Raw genomic sequence first — 23,340 nt, forward strand, 5'->3', positions numbered from 1 at the left:
CTTGAGTTGGTGTTGATGTTGATGTTGATTTGATGCAATGTGGTTTGATCTCTAGTACTTGATCCTCTGATTCTCTCTAGGTTGAAAGCGTACGTTTGATGTATAGAAGGAGGCGTGTGGATGTTCTTGAGCTTCAAGTCTTGGAAGAATACTTGTATCTTCAAAGAACTTCAGTCTTCAAGCGTGGTCAGAATGCCTGTATCTTCAAAGGACTTCAGTCTTCAGAATATTTGTATCTTAAAAGGACTTCAATTTTCAAGCCTGGTCAGAATGCTTGTATTTTCGAAGGACTTCAGTCTTCAGAATGCTTGTATTGCTATCAATGTAAAGGATATACTGGTAGTATTTATGTATTATGTAATGTAGTATTCGAGATGAAATGACTCCTCGAGATTGTTTGATTGTGCATAAAAGTTTTCATTGATAGCATGATGTCATACTATCACTGATAACATGTTATCCATGATATCATATTATCAGCGATATTATTGATAGACTTCATACTCTTAAAGTCCTATAAAAAAAAGGGGAAAAAAACTATTGGTCTGTTTCATAAATAACGTTCTCATTTCTCATTTTTTGAGAAATAAACTTGTTTAATAACTATTACCATTTCTTATTTCAAACATTTAATAAATGTTTCTAAAAATTGTGCAAACTTGAGGACTAAAAAAGTAGTTTCTTTCAAATTTGTTTTCATTTGCTATTTACATTTAACTTTTCGTTATAATAGTCAAACTTGATGATTGACTTGTTGGTGTTAAGTCACTTATGAGTTAGACATTTTCAAGTCATGGGTTTTGTTACTCATTCTCGAAATTCTTTTTTTAATGATTCTAATGGAAATTGGGAGAGAGAGAGGGAAATGTTTGGAGAGATGAGGAAATTTAGGAGATGGAGGCAAAAATTGAAGAAAGGAAAGAAAAAAGTAAAAACAAACCAGAGAAATAATTTAAGAAAGGAAATAAATAAATAAATAAATCTAGAGAAAGAAAATTAAAAAAAAAAGAAAAAAAAAAGGGAAGAATAAGACCTGCAACAAAACAAGGGAGGACGAAGAAGATATACTGAAGGAAAAATTAGAAGTTAGAAAAAAAATTCAAAAATTGTCCGAGAGTTTCATATTTACAAATATTTTAAAGAGATACTAGGAGTGGTCATTCAAACCGCAAAAATCGAATCGTTTCTAAAAATTGAATCGAACCGAACCGAAAACTCAGTGAAATCGAAAAATGCGGTTCGATCCGGTTTGAAGAAATTTTGAAACCGAATTAATTCGATTCGGTTCAGTTTCACTTTCGAAAATCGAATTTGAAATCGAACCGAACCATTTTTAACTTTTATATATATATATTTAAAAAAAATAGTAAAACCAAACTGCTTTTAATTTAAAGAACAAAACCGAATCTAAAACCGAATTGAAACGAACCGTTTTTTAATTAAAAAAGAACATAACATGAATTTTTTAAAAATGCCAAAACCGAATTTGAAATCGAACCGAACCGCATATACGGTTCGGTGTTTCGGTTCGATTTCACATTTTTAAAAAATCGGTTCGATTCGGTTTGACCACCAAATTAAACCGAAAACCATTTCCACCCCTAAGAGATACTATATTTTTAGACTTTTTTATTATCGTTGGATCCATTACAAATATATTTTTTTAATGTTTTTATTTTATTCCATATATTATAGAAAACAAGAAGAAAATCTCTCGTTAGAGATGAGCCCCAAACCACCATTAATATAGAAAATAGTCAAACGTGATCAATTGGTTATTTTATTTTATTTTTATTTTTTTTACCTTTTAATTTCAATTTCAAAAGACAAATAAATGTTATTCTTTTTCTTGTTTTTGCTTCTTCTTAATTTTGAGTTATAATAACTTCACTTTTTTTTTCACTATGGTTTAGTATTTCATCAATATCATATTATTTGGAAACTTCTTTGAATGGCCAGCTCATCTGCAAAATCGCGAACGGTCACAAATTAACACAAATCATTTGGTTAACCTTTTCTTTTTTTTAATCTTCAATCCTAATTTGCTATTTATATTTGTTTAAACATTATATTATCCTATGTTTGTCCATTAATTTTTAAATCAATTTCAATATTTTTTCTCTTCACTGCAAACTATTTGCTCCAACTTCCCGATCCTCAATATTTCTTTGCTCGATCATTGAGTACAATTTTATTTCCATCTTGGGAGACTACTTATACATCTTTAACTCAACGGGCCACCGAAGATTTACGATAATGAATTTGAGGAGCAGTACAAACAGAGATGAGCAATATATTATGGTAAAGTCACATGAATTTCTTAATCATGCATTATTAGTTTATTCTACTAATTGTTGTTTCTCGTAAATATTTATAGGCTGAAGATTTATTTTGGACACATCCTTTCACAAATGTTACAGATCTTCCATCCTTAAATTTAATTGTTCAACTTGAATTACAACATCTGTGTTTTTTATTTCTTTCCCTACTTAATAAGGTCATGTAGGCTAAAGATCTATTTTGGACTCATTTAGACTTAATTGTTCTCCCAGATGGTTTTTTTTTTATTGCTAAGTGTAATCTCATGAAATTTGTGGTAATTTCCACTTGTATCCATTACTTTTTCAAACGAAACATTTGAATTAATAATAATAATTATTATTATTATTATTTAGAAGGATGAAATTGAGGAATTTTAATGAAATTTAAATTTGGAAAAGGATAATTTATTTTTATGAACATTGGAAATGAAAAGACATTACAATTATATACTTATATATAAAGAATTACGTTATATAAAACTTCTTTAAAAAAGTAAAAGTATGGTTTTCAAATACAATTATTAACGTTTTATAATTTTAATTATCCTTCTAGTGGTTTATGAAGTGTTTTCTCCTTATAATTGATACTTAATAATAAATAAATGAAAATGCAAACAAGCTCTAACCTGAGTGATCCATGATGGAGAAAAAATGTCTATTATTACCCAAAAAAAAAAAAAAAACCAAAATGCTTATAACTTAATTGCCATAATATATATATATATACACACTATTAATTTTGAAGTCAAATGTTGATCTTCTACTCTCATATTGTCTATAAGAAGTTTCATATGTTTTAATTTAACCTAAAAATAATATTTGATTTCATTGGCAGATTAAAAAATTGTTTATGAGAGACTAGTGGTGTTCATAAGTTGGGTTGGGTTGGGTTGAAAGACTTTTTAGATCTAACCTAATTTGTTCGGGTTGTAAATTTCTTCAACCCAAATAATTCTTATTAAAAAATGAACCCAACCCAACCCAACCATGAAATATTTGGGTTGGGTTGGTTCGGGTTAATCGGGTCATTTGTTTAAAATTTTGTTCTAAAAGAAAGCACAACGTAAAAATATATAAAAATCTTATTTAATTATTTTTATATATCAAATTAAGATTAACACTTAATTTCAATTTATACAGTGAAAATTTTCTTTATCAAGTGCAAAGAAACTACTTTTAAGAGTGGTTGAAGAATAGATTATTAAAAAAATATATTGAATTTAAATAAAATTAAAATCGATATATGTATAAATAATTGTGTTATATGTAATGAAAAATATATTTTAAAGTTAATAATAAATTTGGGTTGGTTCGGGTTGGTTTGGCTTATATTAGATGAATACATGAACCAACCCAACCTATAAAATTTTCATTTATTTGAACCAAACTCAACCCAACCCAAATAAATTGATAACCCAACCCAAACCGCACGGGTTGGGTTAATCGATTTTTTCAGGTCATCAGGTTCTTTGAACACCCCTATGAGAATCTGGAAGATAGATTTACCACTGGCTAGCTAATGGTATTGATACTATGTATGTATGTATATGTATGTATCTTAATTAATTTTTTATTTATATATATATATCATATATAATATATATATATATATATATATATATATATATATATAATTAATAGTAAGGAGATTGAAAAATAAATTGGTCTAGATTTTTGTGTAAAAAACAATAGACCCTTAAATTACAAGTAATTAGATATATTTATTTAGACTAAATGGGTAAAAAACCGTAATTATTAATTAACAACATTTTCAATTTTTCATTATGTCAACCTAACTCGAAAACTTATAATCATTTTTTAAACGTAAAGAATTAAAATATTGAAAACAGCCTAGTTGCCAAATAAAAATAAAAATCAAACTTTATGAATTTTTATTCCTCAAAATATAATTTGATTAAAAAATTATAATTTTTCATAATTGAATTTAAGATTAAAATACCAAATTCATTCAATTTGAAGTTAGCATATTATGATAAAAAGTCGAGTTTATTTTAATTCAAAGTTAGCATATTATGGCAAAAAATCAATAATTTTTAAATTAGTTTAAAAGAGAATAAAAGTTTATGAATTTATTTCAAAACCGGATGAAATCAAAATATCAAATATTAAAATAAAAAATTAAATGAAATTATAATTTTAGTCAAATCTCTATCTAAATATTATTATAATATATATTATATTAATAACTTAAACTATATTAAAATAATTAAGATGATAAACTTAAACTAATCTAAAATCTAATCACCAATTAAATACAGTAAAATATTTCACGAACCAAAGATTTTTAAATTTGCACTCATTAGCCTATACTCCAAATACATATTTCTTGAATCTAAACTTCCAAGACAACAAACACAGTTTTCTTAAATCAAATGGCTAGAATCTATACTCCAAACTCAATTTTTTTAAACCTAGACTACTAAGATCTACACCCCAAATGCCCCTTGGTGTTTTTGTAAATTGTATATAATATCTTATTATTATTATTATTATTATTATTCCTGTTATTTAATTATTAAGCTTAAAAAACATATTTTTATATATGTTTTCGTCTTTTTAGTTCGGCCTCTCTTCCTTTATCCTCTTTCTTCATCATCAACGGTAATCGTCGTCGTCTCCTTCCTTTTCTTTTTCTTCTTGTTGATTTTCTTTTTTTTTCTTCTTTCATCCCAAAACGAATCAAAGTTGAAAATATAATAATTAAAATAAATATCTTAAAAATTCATAGATCAAAATGAATTAAAAGTAAAAATAAAAGGACGAAAGTGATATTTAAACATAAATTTTAAATTTATGCGATCAAGAAGAAAAAGAAGTTATAAAGGATGCAAGAAATGGACAAAGCATTACCTAATACCTGCCACATCGAACATGTTCCACATGCAACCCAACTACCTCCCAATGAAAAAGGGACCCATTTGAAGTAATTAGTGTGAGACTATAAAAAGCAATTTGAAGAATATATATTAAAAGTGAACTCAACTCAAACGCTAATTTGTATGCACTCCATTTTTAAAGTCGAAGTTTCTCTTGTCTCTATAATTATTGTTAAAAAAGAAAATCTAGAACTTTATGGAACTAAAAAATAAATAAATGAAGTATACAAAGATAAAAGAAAATTTTCACATATAAAAAAAATCAAATTATTTATAGAAATAATAAAAAAAACACTAGCTTATATCATTGATAGATATTAATAGACTCTTATCAGTCTCTATCGAAAATTAAATTTTACTATTTTGTATAAATAAATTCTCTAATTTTTCTATTTTTGAAAATTCCCTTTTCACCTTTACAAACTGAGATTTATTTTTTAAAATCTCCCCTTCTTGGCATTATTGTTCCAATTTATCTTCGTTTGTATTTTTCTTCACTTTATACCGATAACAACAATAATGCTCAGAATTTGTAAGTGCCAAAAAGTGGGGTTCTGTTTCGTGTATAATGGCATTTTTGTCGCTATCCAAAACGCGCCGTACGGTACGGATGGATGTGGTCTCACGTTGTCACGTGATTTACGCCCTCCTCCTTCTCATTCTCACTTTTTTCTATCTTAGGTGTGTCGGTAATCAAATTATCTTTTTTTTTAATTAGTATTTTATATTATCTATTAAATTAAACATTTTCTCTAGTATCTTTTTTAAATAATGTATTGAATCAAATTTGTCTTAGCTTATAATAATTTGTAATAATGTTATTGAATACTATACTTTTTTGTATATTATAATTTCACAAATTATTAAATTAGGTGTAGGAAATACTTTTAAAATGGTTATTCATAGTATTCCTTAAACTTCCATACTTCAAATATGTATATAATGTGTATGTGTATATGTATGTTATTGGAGAAGAGCGAAAAGCATCAAAACAACCCAACTTTCTCTCTATATGTCCAAAAGAATGGTCATGAAGCAAAAATGATATATACCACAAATCTCATTATTTGAAGAGCTTGTTTGGATTGACTAAATAATAAAATGTTTCAAAAAAAAGTTATTTTTATTTAAATTCTTTTGGTAAAAAAAAAAAAAAAAAGGGTTTAAAATACCCTTTAAATCTATTTATAAGCTATTTTGAGTGGTTGACAAATATTTCAATTTTTTTCAAGATTGACTTATTTTAAATCAAACACACACGAAACTATATAATAACTATTAATTTAATTTTACATATTTTTAATATAATAAATGAATATAGAAATTTGAATCTTCGACCATATAAGACATAGTACAAAGAATGTACCACAATTATTCCCTTGAAGAATATATCACTAAAATTGAAGTCAAATGATTTTTGTTTTTTTTGGACATAGTCAAGATGAAATTTATTAATTGAATGGGTATAAATATATTATTCAGTAACGATTTCTGTCCAGGTTCATTTTCCAAAGAAACTATCGCGATTAAATTTCCAAGGTCCTTTCACCACCTTACCTTTTTTTTTTTTTTTTTAATTAATATGCTTTTGTGACATCTTTATATATATCCTTTCGTTTGACTTGGCAGTTTGCAGCAAAACAATGGGCTCCGATAGAAAATAAGAGAAAGTGGGTGGTAATGGTAATTGAATGGAAGGCTAAAAAGTCAGATATTTGTTTACTAATAATTCAAAACTACTTTTAATCTTTAAAAATACAAGTTAAAAAGTACTAAATTTTAGAAAGTTAAAACTTTAAATGGTTTTTTTAGTATAACAAATAAATATTAAAAGCAGAAAGAATAAAAAAGGACATGATTTATCTAAGGATGATGGTCTTCAAGTCAAATAGTCGAGAAATCCAAACTTCGAATACAAGAATAAGCTCATGAGCAATAGAATTAACCTTGCAGTTAGTCCAAAAGAAACCAATAATAGACTCATAATGGGAAAAGTCGCAAATAGAGTCAATAAAAGTTTAAACCTCATTAGCATAACTGGATTTCCTAACCAAAAGCTCATGGAGAAGAACAAGGGAATCATTTTCCACTCAAAGTGGAGATAAACCGGCTTAAAAGGGTCATTAAATATGACAATGGCTTCAATGAGCTCAATAGAACCTGTCAAACAAAAATGATCCTCCAAGGCCAACATATCATCCCATTCGAGTCGTGAACAATGACGACAATCCCAACATCACCATTCAGAAAAAGCAACATTGGAGTTCAATTTAAATGAGTTTTTAGGAGGACCGACCAGAGAGAAAACTCACCAATGATTGGAAGAGAACAAGACAACTGAGTCGGGGCTTGCCCCACAAGACAATCTATAGATTCTATTACGTTCATTGCTCAACAAAGTGGGATGAAAGTTAGACGAGATATGACCATAAAAAATCAGAAGATTGCACTTATGCCAGATGGCTGAAGCAATAAGGGAGAAGATTCTGATGTCCAGCGTGTTCAAAATTTTGTAAGCTCTATAAAGAAGAGAAATAACACCACGTTAGTATGTGACAATAAGATGAAGACTAGGGGGCCATGGAGACTATATATGTTTATTTTCCTTGTCGTATCATAATGTGTGGATATTTGATTCAGGAGCACAATGGTATAAAGGACCGTCTTCTTAATCAATATTAGAATGACTAGCCAAAATATAATAAAATGGAAGAGAATTTGGATAAGCACAACATAAGAAATTTTTATCTTTGGAGGGATAGAAAGAACCCATATCAATTTCCAAAAATTCTCCATATGGAGACTAAATAATGAAATGATTCCATGGATAACATCAAAGCCAACTTGTATCCACTTTTAACAGAGTAGACACCATTTTTATCATAATCAAAACAAGCTATTGGGGCGAGGAGGAAAGCAAAGAGGAATACTCCCGATGATCTCAACATCTTCTGAACAAAATAAATCATCAAGCAAAGCTTGATTCCATGCCCTTCACTAATAAGGCTACCTATAGAAGACACAATAAGAGGTTGCGGTAAAAAAATAAGCTTGAAGGTAGATTCTTTAAAGATCCACTGATCCAAATAGACATCAATCAATCTATCATCTCCAACCCTCCAGCGACAACCTTTGAGAGCAAGCTCACGACCCCATCAAATGCTATGTCATGATAAGGGTATTAATGCAATTTTTAAAGTTTATTTTTGCAATGAGTATTAACAATTCATCCTTTATTGACAATAAAAGAGGGTTTGGCCCACCAACGTCGTAAACTGGCATTAAATAGCTCAACTCGCACATTTATCGAGGTACTTCATTTTCCATTCTTTCTTTATTTTGCATTTTTGCATGTTTGTCGAGAAACTCCATGATACAATTCTATACCCAAAACACATACTTTCTAACTTCAATACATTACCTCCAAACTTAATTTTTGAAAGAGAGTATTTTAAACTTGTAAAGTTATTTTTGAACTCTTTTTTAAAGTTTAAAGCCATTTTGAACCTTTTGAATGTTTATATGCATTTTTTACGCTAGTTCATGCATTTTTTTAATATATAACTCAGCATTTATTTTTTTAATTTTTTTTTCATAATTTTAAAAATAAAGAGTTACTTTTAAAAATAATGTTATTTTAATAAATAAAATAGGATTGAGGAGAAAACAATGACAAAAATAACATTAAGAAATCGTAGACCCGATACACGATTATGGGAAAACGTATACCAGTTTAAATGAATCGTGGACCTGGTACATGGTTTAGACGAAATGGTGTATTTGATCCACGATTTTAAGCTCCACATGGCAGTCACATGTAAGACTTTGCCACGTTAGAAATCATGGACGGGGTCCACGAATTTCATGTTAGTCTCTTATTTATTAAAATATATTGTTTAAGAAAAAAAAACAATGCAACTAATACGATTATCAAACAAATATATTATATTATATATGCCCATTAATTTTAAAGAATCGTGTATGAAACAAATGATGAGAATTAGTCTTGTCAAACATGTGTTATTACATCTTATTGAGCATTTTGTTTTTTAAAAGAGAAAACCACTTTAAATTTCTAAAATAATTATAACTGATTGCATTATCTCTCTTCTTCCTATCCGATGCCAAGAAACTCACTCAACTTTTCGATTATCTCTTTTATTTTCCCTCTCTTTCTCTCCTCTCTCACATGACAAACTAGATTATTTATCTTATTTTTCAATCTTTTTTTTTTTTTTTGGAAAAAAATCATTACACTATTTATCTTCTTCTTCTATGCTCTTACATCTTATGCATTTGAATGGTAACAATTTCACCTGTTTTGGGGGCCAATGATCTCACATTTATGTTTATATATTAATTACAAAATGAAACCCGGATTTTATTATTATTATTTTTTTAAATATAAAACAAGTGTGCATTTTCTGGTTACCTTATTTGTCACGATTTTCATTAATACTTTAATTAATTTTTAAAAATAAAAAGAAATAGTTATCTACATCTCTTAGTAAATTTTAGTTTTCATAATATATGGAGATATGAAAATTTAATTTATGTTTTTTTTTTAAACTAAAGGTACGTGTTTGTATAAAAAATTTAAAGAATATTGTAATAAATAAAAAGTGGAGTTAATTTGATCCTAACTTAATTAATTTGGACATAAAATTCTTAAGTTATACTGTTTAATANATATAATCTCTATCTATTAGAGTTTTTAATCTCATATGATCTAACCTTCTAGTTGGATAAGTGTTATAATTTTTAGTTTAAATGTCTATAAAGACTATTAAAAAGACGATCTTAATAAAAAATTGATGAGATTTATAATGGAAATTAGACTTGATTTTTTTTTTATTTAATTTATTCTTTTATCTTGCGAGTATTGGAAGACCTACTCAATGGTTGATTTTGTACATTTGATCAGACATAACTTTGTTTACACATACCAGTTATTGAGCTTTGATTTTTATTATTTTTTTACATGAAATATTTCAAGAAAAATATCAATTTATACATATTAACATCGAGATTATGTCAAATTAAACCGCAATCTAATAATTTTATCAATTTAAACTCTACTTTTGTAAGTGTATTAACTTATCCTTATAGTTATAGTTTGTTTGAAAAAATATTGCGTAAGCCTTTTAATTGCATCAAACAAATTCTAAACTTTAAAAAATGAATCCATTTAGACTCTCTGTTAGAGGTTTATTTGAGAATTGTCCACGAATCAAATCTAATAGTCAATTTTATAAAATCGACATTTATAAAAGCCTATACATATTTGACAATTGAAGTATGAATTTAATTGATACAAAGTATAAGTTTCATATAAAATTTCTCAAATAAAATTTACAATAAAAAAATTTAGAATTTAAATGGATAGGATTAATAGTTCATAATTTGAATTAGATATAACCTGAAAGGTGAAGGTATAAATATTTGATTAAAGTTAGGAAGTAAAAGCAGTAGAATTTGAGTAAAAGGTGCAAAAATTTCAAAGTTGGACAATGGACTGTGTGTTTTTTGTAGTACAACAAATCGATGGTGGGACCTTTTTACAATGTCTTAACGCTACGGTAATCATACGATGCAACAACACAAGGGGAGAAGAAGAAGAAGAAGAAGAAGAAGAAGAAGAAGAGAAAATAAAGAAAATGGTCAAACAGAAACTATAATTAATTGATATGTATTTGTACAGCGCATGAAAAGACAGACAGAAGGGTTCACCACTTTTGGAAAGTATTGATCTTCCTCTGGTTTTGTTCTGCAGAACCTGGTTTTGCTCTTCTTCTTCAACTCAAAGAACCTTCAAATTCTAAGCATTCTCTTCTCCCCTTTCCTTCCAATCGAACCCACATTTCCAGTTTCATTCACCCAAATGCATTCCAGTCACTTGCTTCTCGAGGAGCCCATTCGGATGGCTTCCATTTTGGAGCCTTCCAAGGCTGTAAGTCTTGCTTTCTTCTACTATTTTTGCCCCTCAATTTGTTTTTCCTCTAATTCACCACTCACTACTACTTTGATTTCCATCTTTGAATTATTGCATTTCATTACAACTACATCGAATTGCATTTTTCTTGTATTTGAGGTGGCGCTTCTTGTTTTGTTTTGAAGCTCAATCAACTGTTTTTCTCTTTCTTCTCTTCTTGTCTTTTCTCTTCCAGAGCTTCTTTCCTACAATGACAAAAATTGTTGGTACTCTGGGTCCTAAGTCTCGATCTGTCGATGTTATTTCTGCGTGTTTGAGGGCTGGAATGTCGGGTATGGTTGTTTTTCCCCCCCTAGTGGGTAATGCGTTTGAGTTATTTAGTAGCAAATTGTTTGTTTAAATTTTTCATTTTTCTGTTCTTTCTTTGGTGGCAGTTGCTCGGTTCGACTTTTCATGGGGTGATCCGGATTACCATCAAGAGACTTTGGAAAATTTGAAGATGGCTGTCAAAAGCACGAAGAAACTTTGTGCTGTATGTTAGTTTTTAATATGTTTGGGTCTATATTTTATCATTTGAAGAACTTCCCTAGCATTTTCATGCTTGACTTAAACAAATCGATATTCTTTGGTGCCTGAGAAAATGTGGCTAAGGAATTAGTAAGATAATTCTTCTGCTTTTTTCAGGTTATGCTGGATACAGCAGGTCCTGAGGTGCTGGTTGTAAATAGAAGTGAGAAATCTATCTCTCTTCAGGAAGATGGGTTTGTTGTTTTGACACCCAATCAAGAACTAGAGGCATCTTCGGAGCTGCTGCCTATAAATTATGATGGACTTTCAAAGGTTGGGAATTACTGCTGAACTTCCTACTACTTGCCCCGCATTTTAGATTTTGCCAAATTCATAGCCAAACAAGGAAAATGGATCCCTAAATTTGAGGGAAAATTCTCTAAGAACCAAAGTTCTATTTCAAATCGACATTAAAAAGGCCCTCTTATATTTCTAGAAGTGGCTATTTGTAGCTTTACAAGAAAATAAAACAAATAACTAATTAAATCCATACTATTAACTAACCTAAAATTATCAATTAAACTAATATTAGCTAACCATATTAATTATCTATCAACTTGTCTACATCGTTTCTGTTGCATGATAACATTTATCCTCGATAAAGTAACAAGCTGACATCAATTTCCCTTATATCAAGGGTCTTCAATTTGATGCTTATTGAAAAATGGATTTCTAATAAGAAATCCTCGTGTAAAGATGGTATTCATTTCATTGATGCACGAGATCCACGTTTTTAATTGCATCTTATGGAGACAAGTATGAGTTTTTCATTAAAAATTAATTAGATGTTGAGATTTTAATATCCTTTAATTTATGCAAATAAGATATTTTGCAAAGTCAAACTTTATAAAATATAGGCGTTTTTCCCTCACTGCATTGATTATACAGTAATGTCCTTCATAGTGCTAAGCTTGAAAATGTCTCATATAGGTTGTTAAGAAAGGAGACACCCTTTTTCTTGGTCAGTATCTTTTCACTGGAAGTGAAACAACTTCTGTCTGGTTGGAGGTAATCAAGCATATTGTTAGTGATCGTCAATGTTTTTTTCACTGTAAGGAATCACGGTAAATGATGTTATGCTGAATTATGTCTGTTGGGGATTTATCAGGTTTCCGAAGTGAAAGGAGATGATGTTGTTTGTCTGATAAAGAACTCTGCCACATTGGTTGGTTCAATGTACACTTTGCATGCTGCTGAAATTCACATTGATCTTCCAACACTTACTGACAAAGATAAAGAGGTTAATTCTTTGATTCCCTGTTTGTTATGCCCCTTAAGGCTCTGATTGCTTCCAGTTATCTTCTATAACCATATGACTGGTAGCTGATAGTTTTTTGCTGTTGATTGGTAATTTTAGATCATAGCTACATGGGGAGTAAAAAACAAGATTGACTTCCTCTCTTTGTCACATGCTAGACATGCGGAAGATGTTCGAGAAGTATTATTTCCTTACATTGAGGCTTCACTTTAAACAAACAATTGATTGTGGGTGATTTGATTACGCTGGTTATTACAATAGAGGATAATAGATTGTCAAATTAAATTTTTATGCAGGCTCGACAATTTCTTTCTAAGCTAGGCGACCTTAGCCAAACTCAAATATTTGCAAAGATTGAAAGTGTAGAGGTAAGTCATTGTTAGCTCATTTTGACTTATATTCTTTAGTAGCAAGATCGTTTTGTTAATATATCAACGTGCCATGGTGGTAATTTAAATGCATGCATAATTTTTTGTTTCCTTCTTAGGGATTAACCAATTTTGACGATATACTACAAGAAGCAGATGGTATTATTCTAGCTCGTGGAAATTTGGGGTTAGATCTCCCACCCGAGAAGGTTAGTTTCTATGTGTTTATCCAATGCAATGTTTTATTTTGAGCTGTGTTAAGTGAAAATAGTATGCCTATTTGCGAACTTTGCTTTCTTGTAGGCAGTGTACTCTCTCCTTCCCCTTTTCTCTCGGGAGAGGGGGGCAGGGGTATTAAGGAACATCAAATTGGTATCCTTCTTTCTTTGCAAGAATTAAGAAGAGGGTAATAAAACAACCACTCCTAGTGATGTGTTGTCCTTGTTGAGGGTTCATGTTTCTCTTTGGGTTTCAATGTCAAAAACTTTTTATAATTTTGCTATAGGCAACATTTTACTTAGTTGAAATCCCTTTATGTAGGTTTGGTTTTTTGTACGTCTTTATATTCTTTCATCTTTTCTCAATGAAAGTAGTTGTTTCTATTAATATATATATATATATATATATCAAACAACCACCCTAATTGTTATGCTTGGGGAACACTCCATAATCGCAAGGAAGTCAAAATCGAGGACTTGAGACAACTTTTATTCCATATTCTGTATGTAGAAAGTTCTACCCCTTAAAATAACCTTATAAGCCTCAAATTCTTCTAAAAGGATTTAAGACCATTGAGCCAAATCTTTTGCATCCTTCTTGAAAGGATGGCATTAAGCAAGGACAGCCAAGAAAACTTTCACGTTCTATAAGAAAGTTTTCATCTTGTGAAAAGTCTACTCAATTAGTCCATAATTTTTGTTCGTTTTCTTGATTTTGGACTTTTCTCTAGGTTGGCTTCTCCATCAAAGTATTGGTGAGCTACCTTTCCTTTTCCTTGGCAAATGGCAAACAACCTAGAATAAGGTTGCGCTGGAGAAGGATTTCTTTTTTATGTAAAGGTGGAAATGGGACTATTTAGAAGGATTTCCTCTAGCCTCTAGGCTTCTCATTTAGAACAATGAAAATAATGGTACTAGATTGGCGCCTATAAATCCGCCTCCAACAAGACTAAAACCGTTTGCATATAGAATAGTATTCATGAAATCCTAGTTTAGTTTGTTTTTAGCCTTCCACATCCAAATTAAACACCACACTCTTCTTCTCCCTTCTTTTCAATCCTCTACGAGTCTACAGGCTCACTTGCAATAACAAAGTATGAGAAGCCTAGAAGAGGTGGATCTATGGGCGCCATTCTAGTCCCATTTAGAACGGTATCCACAAAATCCTAGTCTAGTTTGTTATTAGCTATTTTGAATTTGATGGTCCACTGAGAGACAAGTCTATACACTAACAATGTTGGGTGACATTGATTTAAGAGATATTCAACTATGGGTACTTTTATGATAATATCTCTCTGGGCTTAATGACCATTAATACTTATCATTCATTGGTAGTGCTATTGTTGGCCAACCAGGGTTAACCATCGCATATGTATTTGCTAGGATTGATCAGTTTTGTTTTCTACATTGTTACAGGTGTTCTTGTTTCAGAAAACTGCCCTTTATAGATGTAATATGGCTGGAAAGCCTGCTGTTTTAACTCGTGTGGTAGACAGCATGACTAACAACTTGAGACCTACACGTGCAGAAGCTACTGATGTTGCCAATGCTGTTCTTGATGGTGTGTTATTCAAATTTTAAATCTTCAGATTTTTTAACTCATGGTTCTCTAAAATCCCCTGTACTTTTTAAAGCCACAGATCTCCATAATAGCTGATGCTGAAGATGTGGTTGCCCTTTTTGGATTTATCTATTTTATGTTGAATAGTATCGTTATATTTAGTATAAATCATGGTTCTTAGTTTCTTTCCTGACTGAGGGTCAGATCGTTGATATTATTATGTCTTATATAACCTTTGTTCTCATGCGTGCAGGAAGTGATGCAATTCTTCTTGGAGCTGAGACATTGCGTGGATTATATCCAGTAGAAACCGTTTCAACTGTTAGTAGAATATGTGCTGAGGTAATCTCTGTGTGTATGAGAAAGAAACAAAGTTTTTGAACCTAAGCTTTTTATAATATAAGGTATTTTTATTCCTTAGTTCATTCGTTTTTCCTTAATGAATTAATGAAAGCACAACTTTCATTTGGAGATGAACGAACATTTAAGGTGAGGTCACAAGTGCACTAAAAGGACTAGAAGGACCCATTAAAGGGAAATAGCAAGGAAACCATACATGAAGAAAACACATGCCCCTGCCCAGTGAAGGACAAAATTACAAGTAAAATAAAGGAATATCTCCAAAGATGGAGGCTGTTTATGCCCAAAGAAAAATAATGCTGCATAATTTGCATTATAATTACCATTTAGTGCTACATTCTTTTTTTACTCTCTTGACTTGTTTCTCTCTAGGTAATTTTCTCCTCAACAAAAAGAACTAAAACTTTTCTTTGATACTCTTTAAAGTGAAAAGAGAAGGGGAGACTGGAAACAGTGTGCACTAAGGGGCTCACGAGTTAGAAAAAGTTCACCTAATTGAATATGGAAGCTTGACAGAGGCCAGAGTTTCTCTCCATCCCTTTTTCAATATAAGAACTCTTGCATTTCTCTCTAACCATATTTGTCACATTAACCTTGATTATTTTAACAAAGAAAATAGAAAATTTTCATTAATCAAATGAAAATATTACAAAGGAACTAAGGAAGTTACAAAGAACTTCCACCTGAAAAATGCAAACACCCTAACCATAAGAACAAATAATTACAGTAAAATCTCGACACTCAACCCAAATGGTGAAATAGAAACCATAATCCATTAAGCTCTGAAGTTTAGAGGAGGATGAACCTAAAAAGCTAAGTTAACTAAAAACACAAATTCATTTCCAAAAGAACATCTACAATAAAGGCTACTTGTCCACCCTACTGATCAATCACTCACATACCACGGGTGGTATGGTAACAACAAAAGCTGAAGCTAGAGCACTTTACATTGTGATCATTTTTCACTGTTTAGCCTGTCTTTGCCTTTCTGGCTGATCTATGACTGTATTCTACAGTTTGCTCTCAGCCCTTGAAAAAGCATTTCCCAAAATAATTTTGGCTAAACTGAAAATGAAAGAATAAGAACATAATTAATTCCAGTTTGAGATTCTTACAAGGCTCTAATCATGTTTCCGATATGGATTTTTCATATTTGCTTCTAATATCTTTTTAACTGCTCTAAGCAATCAGATATTTGGTGATTAATTGATGATAGCTTGCAGTTAAAATTAATTCTTTTCGTATTATGAAACTGGAACCTTTTGCATAAACACTATTCATTTTCCTTTCTTTTTGAACAATGCAGTCAGAGAAGGTTTTCAATCAAGATTTATATTTCAAGAAGGCAGTCAAACACATTGGGGAGCCCATGTCACACTTGGAATCTATTGCCTCCTCAGCGGTGTTACTTCCTATTCCAGCTTTAGTTTTAAGTTACAATTTTCTGTTATATTATCTCTCTCTATCTCTCTCTTTTTCGGTTCAATTTTTGCTACATTTTAAAAGTCGGTTCCTTAATCGATGCTTTAACCTTTTTGTTTAGGTTAGGGCAGCCATTAAAGTGAAGGCTTCCGTGATTATATGCTTTACTTCATCTGGAAGGGCTGCTAGGTGTGTTCATGTACTGATGCTTGTAAATCTGATATCGTTGAATTCAAGAGTCATGCTATTTACTTTCCAACTTTGATCTAATACCATAAATTTTTGGGTTATACGTAGAAGGAAAACCCACCATTAATTTGTTGAGTTTCGAACACTTTGTCTTGATGTCTTTACTTCGGACTGGCCATGAGACCTACATTATTTGTTTTAATTTCAATTTACCTGTGGTGTTAGAGGTGGTGGGTTTCCATTGGTAAACATTTTGTCTTGATGTGCAGATTAATTGCAAAGTATAGGCCAACAATGCCCGTTATATCTGTTGTCATTCCAAGGCTGAAGACAGATCAATTAAGGTGGAGTCTGAGTGGGGCATTTGAGGTATGCATATCGTTTTGCTACTGTTACTCTTTTAATGATGCATTTTTCATGCAAAGAGAGTACTACTGTGAAAAATATGTTTTTCATGAATACTACTGCAAAAAATAAATCAATCATTTTGGTTCTAAACTTCCTATCCATTTTTTTATTACAAACTAATGAATAAATAAACAAGCACTCTATGGGTAAAATTTATGCTGCTTTTGTTATTACCAAAAAAGGTTCCTATCTTACCACTACGCTACGTATGTACCTAAATTCTTATCAGTCCAGCATTTTTAAGGTTTTTCTAGAACCAATCTTCCCTTTTAAATATTTTCTCTCGTTCTTATCATGATCAGTTTATGTACAAATTGTTACTTCTCGTGCTTTGTGTTGTCTTATTATTTTTGTAAAATGTATTCTGTATCTTTTCAAGCGTTAGGTGGATTTCCTATGCCTATATCTGGGGCTTCCAAATTCCAACTACAATTCTTTTAAATGGAAAAATTCAATTTTTGCTTGTAAACTTAGGTGGGTGTGTCAATTTAACCTTTAACTTTCAATTCAGCAGATTTAAACTCTATGCTTGAATAAATGTTGCCAATTGCCATTAATTAATTCTCAAAACCAAATTGACATGTCTCACGACCTAACTAATAAATCATAAAATTATTTGAAATCATGTTGAAGGGATGCCTAAATCAATCACGAAAATGCTTGAACTTAGACTCAAAATCAGGCATATTAAAATAAAATTAAAAAAAAATCCCTACAAAATGCTCAAACCCATATAATTAAAAGCATCCAATACAATTAGAAAACTACAAAAATAGTTCCATTCAACTTGAAGGTCAGGGATAGCCATATGTAGTTGAAAATCCTTCCAAAAAGTAGAAACTTACTAATTGAGGGTATTAAGTGCATAAAGTTTTAATTAGAACGCCTATTTAAGTTCAGAGATTAAAAGGATGAAATTGAAAGTTGTAAGGTTAAAATTGGTTCAATTGCCCAAATTTAGGGGTATAAATCAAACTTTCTCCCCCTTTTTCTTTTAAAAACCATTACTATTGTTATTATTATTATTTTTAATTATGCAACTATTTGCTCTTCCATGTTGAAGGGACTACTATTGATAGTGATTATGGTTTTTAATTATTATTAACCAAGTGCTGAAAGCAGAAACTGATTCTTCAATTTCAGGCTCGGCAATCACTAATTATCAGAGGTCTATTCCCTGTGCTTGCTGATCCTCAACACCTAGTATGTTCCACTCATTCCGTACAATTGTTGAAGAATGTGGATTGCTTTATATATCTAATTTAATGATTTCAGATTGGTTAAATTACATGGCTGATTTCAAAGTTGAGGAACCTCTTTCTTGGTGGTTTATGGGGCCTCATGTTTTCTTCTCTAAAACAAGTTGTATTTGTGGTAGGTCTAGATGTGGTGGTTTATATAGCCATTCAAGCTTCTTTTTTTTTTAAAAAAAAAAAAAAAATTTTTTTAGTAAGAAACCTGGAAATATATATGGAGAAAGAAACAAAAGGACAACCTGGGGGCAGGGAAAGCGATAAGCCCCTCCAAAATGAACTAATCACAAGCAAAACCTTCCAGTCTAGAAGAATTTTTGTGAGGGAATAATTACAAATATATTTGCTGCTTCTATATCCAAGAAGTAGGGAGCTGTCCGTGAAACAAAGTCTCGTTCATTCAATTACTACAATGTTATCTTCAAAAGTCCTGAAATTTCTCTCCCTCCAACAGCCCACCATAGTGCATTGACTGTAATGTATAGCCCCATAACAATTAGCTAGCCTTTTAAATTATCCCCCATTAAGAACCTCCAGCCAATCGTCTAAATTCCAAGGAAGAAAAATCAGGGAGTTCAACAACCTCAGGAAAAAAGCCTAGCTTTTCAAAGAAAACTCTGATCCGGAAGATTCTTCATTGTTGAAACACAGGCAGCACAATGACGGGAACATCACCCACCCTCTGCATTTTATCGCGAGTATTAATGCCTCTATGAGCAGCTAAAGGCCAAAAGAAAATTTTCACCTTTCTAGGGATATTGAATTTTCAAATAGAGTTGACAAGGGGAGTCTTCAAAAAGGGCCTAGATTCTGTGAGCTACAAAAAGGCAGACTTGGAGGTATACTCAAGGGGTCCAGAGTCGACAACACATTGTCTTTTCCTGATCCAAACTGCACCAAATCTATTCTATTAACGAGGCCCAACCATCTATGTTGTGTCGATAAACTTTCTTCTAAAACCCAAGTCCTAGTCTTTTTAATTTTTCATACCAGCAATCTGCAATGGTTGCATTGCTTTTGGTGGTAATACAAAAGTGATCAGGGAAGGCATGTTTAAAGTATTGTCTCCCACCCATCTGTCCTTCCACAATCGATTTTCCCCTCCTTAACTTTGAACATCAAAAGTTTAAGGAAGAAGGATGCATTCTTGGTTATATTGAATGAAGGTCTTCCAACGCCCCGCCCATTGGTTTAGAAGCAGTCCACCCAAAAGGTTCAACCCCATATATACGAGAAATCACTTTCTTCCAGAGACCAAGGACCATTCTGTTTAGAACTGTTTGGGCTAGTGTCAGCCCCCCTTTGAGAGGAGGCATTTCCAATTTGTGTCTACCATGGGTTGTCATCCCCCATAACAAATGGCCTGATGATTTCCACCCAAGGGAAAGCCAAGGTAAATAATTGAAAGTTTATTTGCTGTACACCACCGAGGCTGGCAGCTAGGGCTTCATTTCAATCGATGCTAATATATACCAATGAAAGGGGTTTTGGTTAAATTGAGGGCTACCTGGAGCATTGGAGTAAAAGGAAGATGACCACCACCAATTCTGTAAAGAATCATCTAACTTTGGGCAGAAAGTAACTGCATCGTCAACACATTGGAGATGAGTACTAACATTTCGTTCATCCACGGTGAAGCCTTTTAGGATGCTTCTCTCATTGCAAAAGTGGATTAGTCTGCTCAAGGTCTCCCATGAGTGTAAGAGGGAAGGGGGAGAGGGAGTCCTCTTGTCTCAAACCCCTTTTGTCAGGTTTTGCCCTTGGTTTTTTTTATTCAGAATTATAGAGAAGTTGACCACCACATTGGAGATGAGTACTAACATTTCTGTAAAGAATCATCTAACTTTGGGCAGAAAGTAACTGCATCGTCAACACATTGGAGATGAGTACTAACATTTCGTTCATCCACGGTGAAGCCTTTTAGGATGCTTCTCTCATTGCAAAAGTGGATTAGTCTGCTCAAGGTCTCCCATGAGTGTAAGAGGGAAGGGGGAGAGGGAGTCCTCTTGTCTCAAACCCCTTTTGGCTCAGGTTTTGCCCTTGGTTTTTTTTATTCAGAATTATAGAGAAGTTTGCTGAAGAAATGCACCCCCAAACCCATATCCTCTGATGCAAGCCAAAGACTTGCGTCTTGAAAAGATCAATCCACTTTTTCATAGGCTCTTTCATTGACGAGCTTTGCAACAATCCCCTTTTCTTTCCCAGTTGCTTTAGAAGCAACGGAATGACATCTATTATTTGTATACCCTCCACAATGGCTGGGTTTTGTACATGTTATCTGTGATTGCTTTGTCCCTGCACTGTGAGCCATTGTTAGCTGATATTATATTTATTATATTATTATTATTATATATACTTTTTTCTGAGGATGTGGCAGAATTACCGTTTATGACGAGTTCCACAATCATTTTATTGTATACTGTTTTCTTGTGTATTTGAACAAAAGAGTGAAACAGTGAACTTCTTGGAGTAACAAGTTGTGCTAGCATTTTGATCAGATAATCATACTATTGTATTAATAAACTAAATATTTTTCTTGCTTCCTAGGCGGGCTCTAACAATGCGACGAATGAGTCTGTTCTGAAGGCTGCTCTAGATCATGGAAAGTCAGCAGGAATCATTAAGGCACATGACCGTGTAGTGGTTTGCCAGAAAGTAGGGGATGCCTCAGTAGTAAAGATTATCGAGCTTGAAGATTAAAATGCTTCTTCACCTCATGGGCCTTGGGACCACCGTCCCACCTCCCCTCAAAATTTTTGAAGAGCTTCTGGTCCTCCAATTTCTGTCATCACCTATTACATATATACAAATATGGAGTTTGGAGAATTAATTGTAACCTGGTGAGTAATCATACATGTAAAATGACTCTTGATGGATCATTTTTGTCTTCTTGGAAGCCATATGATATTTATGTGATACCTCCATGGATGATTGAAGTTATTCAACAGACTACTTGATCATCATTGATTTCTTGAGTGAGATTTTAGAGTTTCCATACTGATCGGGCCCCAAATTCCATCTGAATTGCTGGGTAGTAGTTATCGTCTTTGTTGGAATGCTTTGAATCTGATATCTGATAGTGACTAAGTATGTGGGTCTCACTTATTGGTTTACCATCTTTGGTGGTGGTTCGGGGGCAACACCCCCAAAACTGAAGTTGTATTCGTATTTGTGTTATCTGTGCTATCTACGATTTTGGCCCTAGAGTTTAGAGGAGTTATATAACAACGTTACTTGAATCGGATCTGTTCTATAATCAGTTCTAAAGTTTAGAGTTATATAAACTTTCTAATCCTAGAGGTGCCTTTTTTATCTGAATTATTCTCTTTAATAATAAAACTTCCCCCTCTCTTTGTCGTGAACGTAGCTAACACGATATTAGTGAATCAGGTAAATCTTTATGTTGATTATCTACTATTTATGTTTTTTTTTTTTTTACCTATCTTTATTTGTCGATTTCATACCAATCTTGGTGCTTGATTGATGCTCGGCGTACAACACGCGTCGATAGAATCATCATTTTAAGGAAGTCCATGAATTCCCCTGTGCTCTTTTTGGGTTCCAATGAAGGCATGTGAGAGTAGGAGTAGCTAGGTGGAGTGGTGGACCAGGTGAGATGTTGGTGCTGGGATTTGGTCCACCTATGGCGCGGCCTGTGCACAGGGCACCCCACTCTGGTTCTGTTCTGGGTGAACGAATCTCTCAATCTCTCTCATTTTTTCTAAATTCTGGCACCGTTCAGGATTCAATTCCATTTTTGGCTCATTTTCTTCTTTGCTTTGAGTTTTAACTTGCTATTACATATGATCTTCTCGATTACAGGTTCTCTCTGTTCTTTATAAATGGACCACTCTCACACTCTATTCTTACTCCTAATGCAACTCTCTTTTCTAAGCAGAATTTCTCTTTTTAACTCAACCACGTTTTGGTTGGTCCTCCTTTTAGAAATGTTAGTGTAACAAGTTATTGCTTAAATCTAAGTTTTCTTTTAGTTTTTAACGTTTCGTTCTGTTCTTTTGAATCCTTAAAAATTTAAAGGAAGAAAATGTCATTTAAGAGTGAAATTTCTACAAACTTCTTAGAAGTTTAAAGGGGAAATCGAAAGCTTTTCTTTCTCAGATGATTCTCTTTCTTCTCTTTCGAAAAAAAAAAAATGATTCTTTTTCTTCTAAACTTGTTTCAATTCACTTAGGCCTCTTCTGGTAACCATTTATTTTTTAAAATCGACATATTTTATTTACATTACAATAGTTAAATTCTTAGCCAAATTTTAAAATAAAAACAACTTTTTCAAAACTATTTTTTAGTTCTCAAGATTTGGTTTGATTTTTTAAATCATTGATGAAAAGTAGATAACGAAGGAAGAAATTTAAGGGTGTAAGTAGTGTGTATTAATTTAATTTTAAAAACAAAATGGTTACAAAATAGTTACTCGAGATATTAGTAATTGTGATGAAATTTTATCATGACTAATTTTATTATTTATCAATTTTAAGAGACTAAATTGAAATTTGTTAAAATATGAGGGACCATACTAAATATGTTAAATTGAAACTTTAAATTAACAGAGAAAATCGAAAATAAAA

The 23,340-nt window shown here is 31.8% G+C and overlaps 1 protein-coding gene across 1 annotated transcript; it reads left to right on the forward strand.

The window, feature by feature from the left end:
• Nucleotides 1-10,823: 10,823 nt before the first annotated feature.
• On the forward strand, nt 10,824-21,753 carry LOC120074493 (pyruvate kinase 2, cytosolic-like). Its single transcript, XM_039027636.1, has 16 exons — nt 10,824-11,168; nt 11,386-11,482; nt 11,585-11,682; nt 11,835-11,990; nt 12,648-12,725; nt 12,826-12,957; nt 13,075-13,155; nt 13,272-13,343; nt 13,463-13,552; nt 14,978-15,122; nt 15,376-15,464; nt 16,789-16,884; nt 17,026-17,093; nt 17,363-17,462; nt 18,645-18,704; nt 21,302-21,753. The coding sequence occupies exons 1-16, from the start codon at nt 11,100-11,102 to the stop codon at nt 21,452-21,454; spliced, it is 1,584 nt and encodes a 527-aa protein (XP_038883564.1). The 5' UTR covers nt 10,824-11,099; the 3' UTR covers nt 21,455-21,753.
• Nucleotides 21,754-23,340: the final 1,587 nt, after the last annotated feature.

Source organism: Benincasa hispida, chromosome 3 (assembly GCF_009727055.1).
Source record: "Benincasa hispida cultivar B227 chromosome 3, ASM972705v1, whole genome shotgun sequence".
Taxonomy (NCBI): Eukaryota; Viridiplantae; Streptophyta; class Magnoliopsida; order Cucurbitales; family Cucurbitaceae; genus Benincasa; species Benincasa hispida.

Coding starts and splice junctions, on each gene's coding strand:
- LOC120074493 (XM_039027636.1), top strand. CDS start 11,100: ATGCATTCCAGTCACTTGCTTCTCGAGGAGCCCATTCGGATGGCTTCC. Junction 11,483..11,584: donor TTTGAGGGCTGGAATGTCGG/GTATGGTTGTTT, acceptor CTTTGGTGGCAG/TTGCTCGGTTCGACTTTTCA. Junction 18,705..21,301: donor TTGCTGATCCTCAACACCTA/GTATGTTCCACT, acceptor CTTGCTTCCTAG/GCGGGCTCTAACAATGCGAC.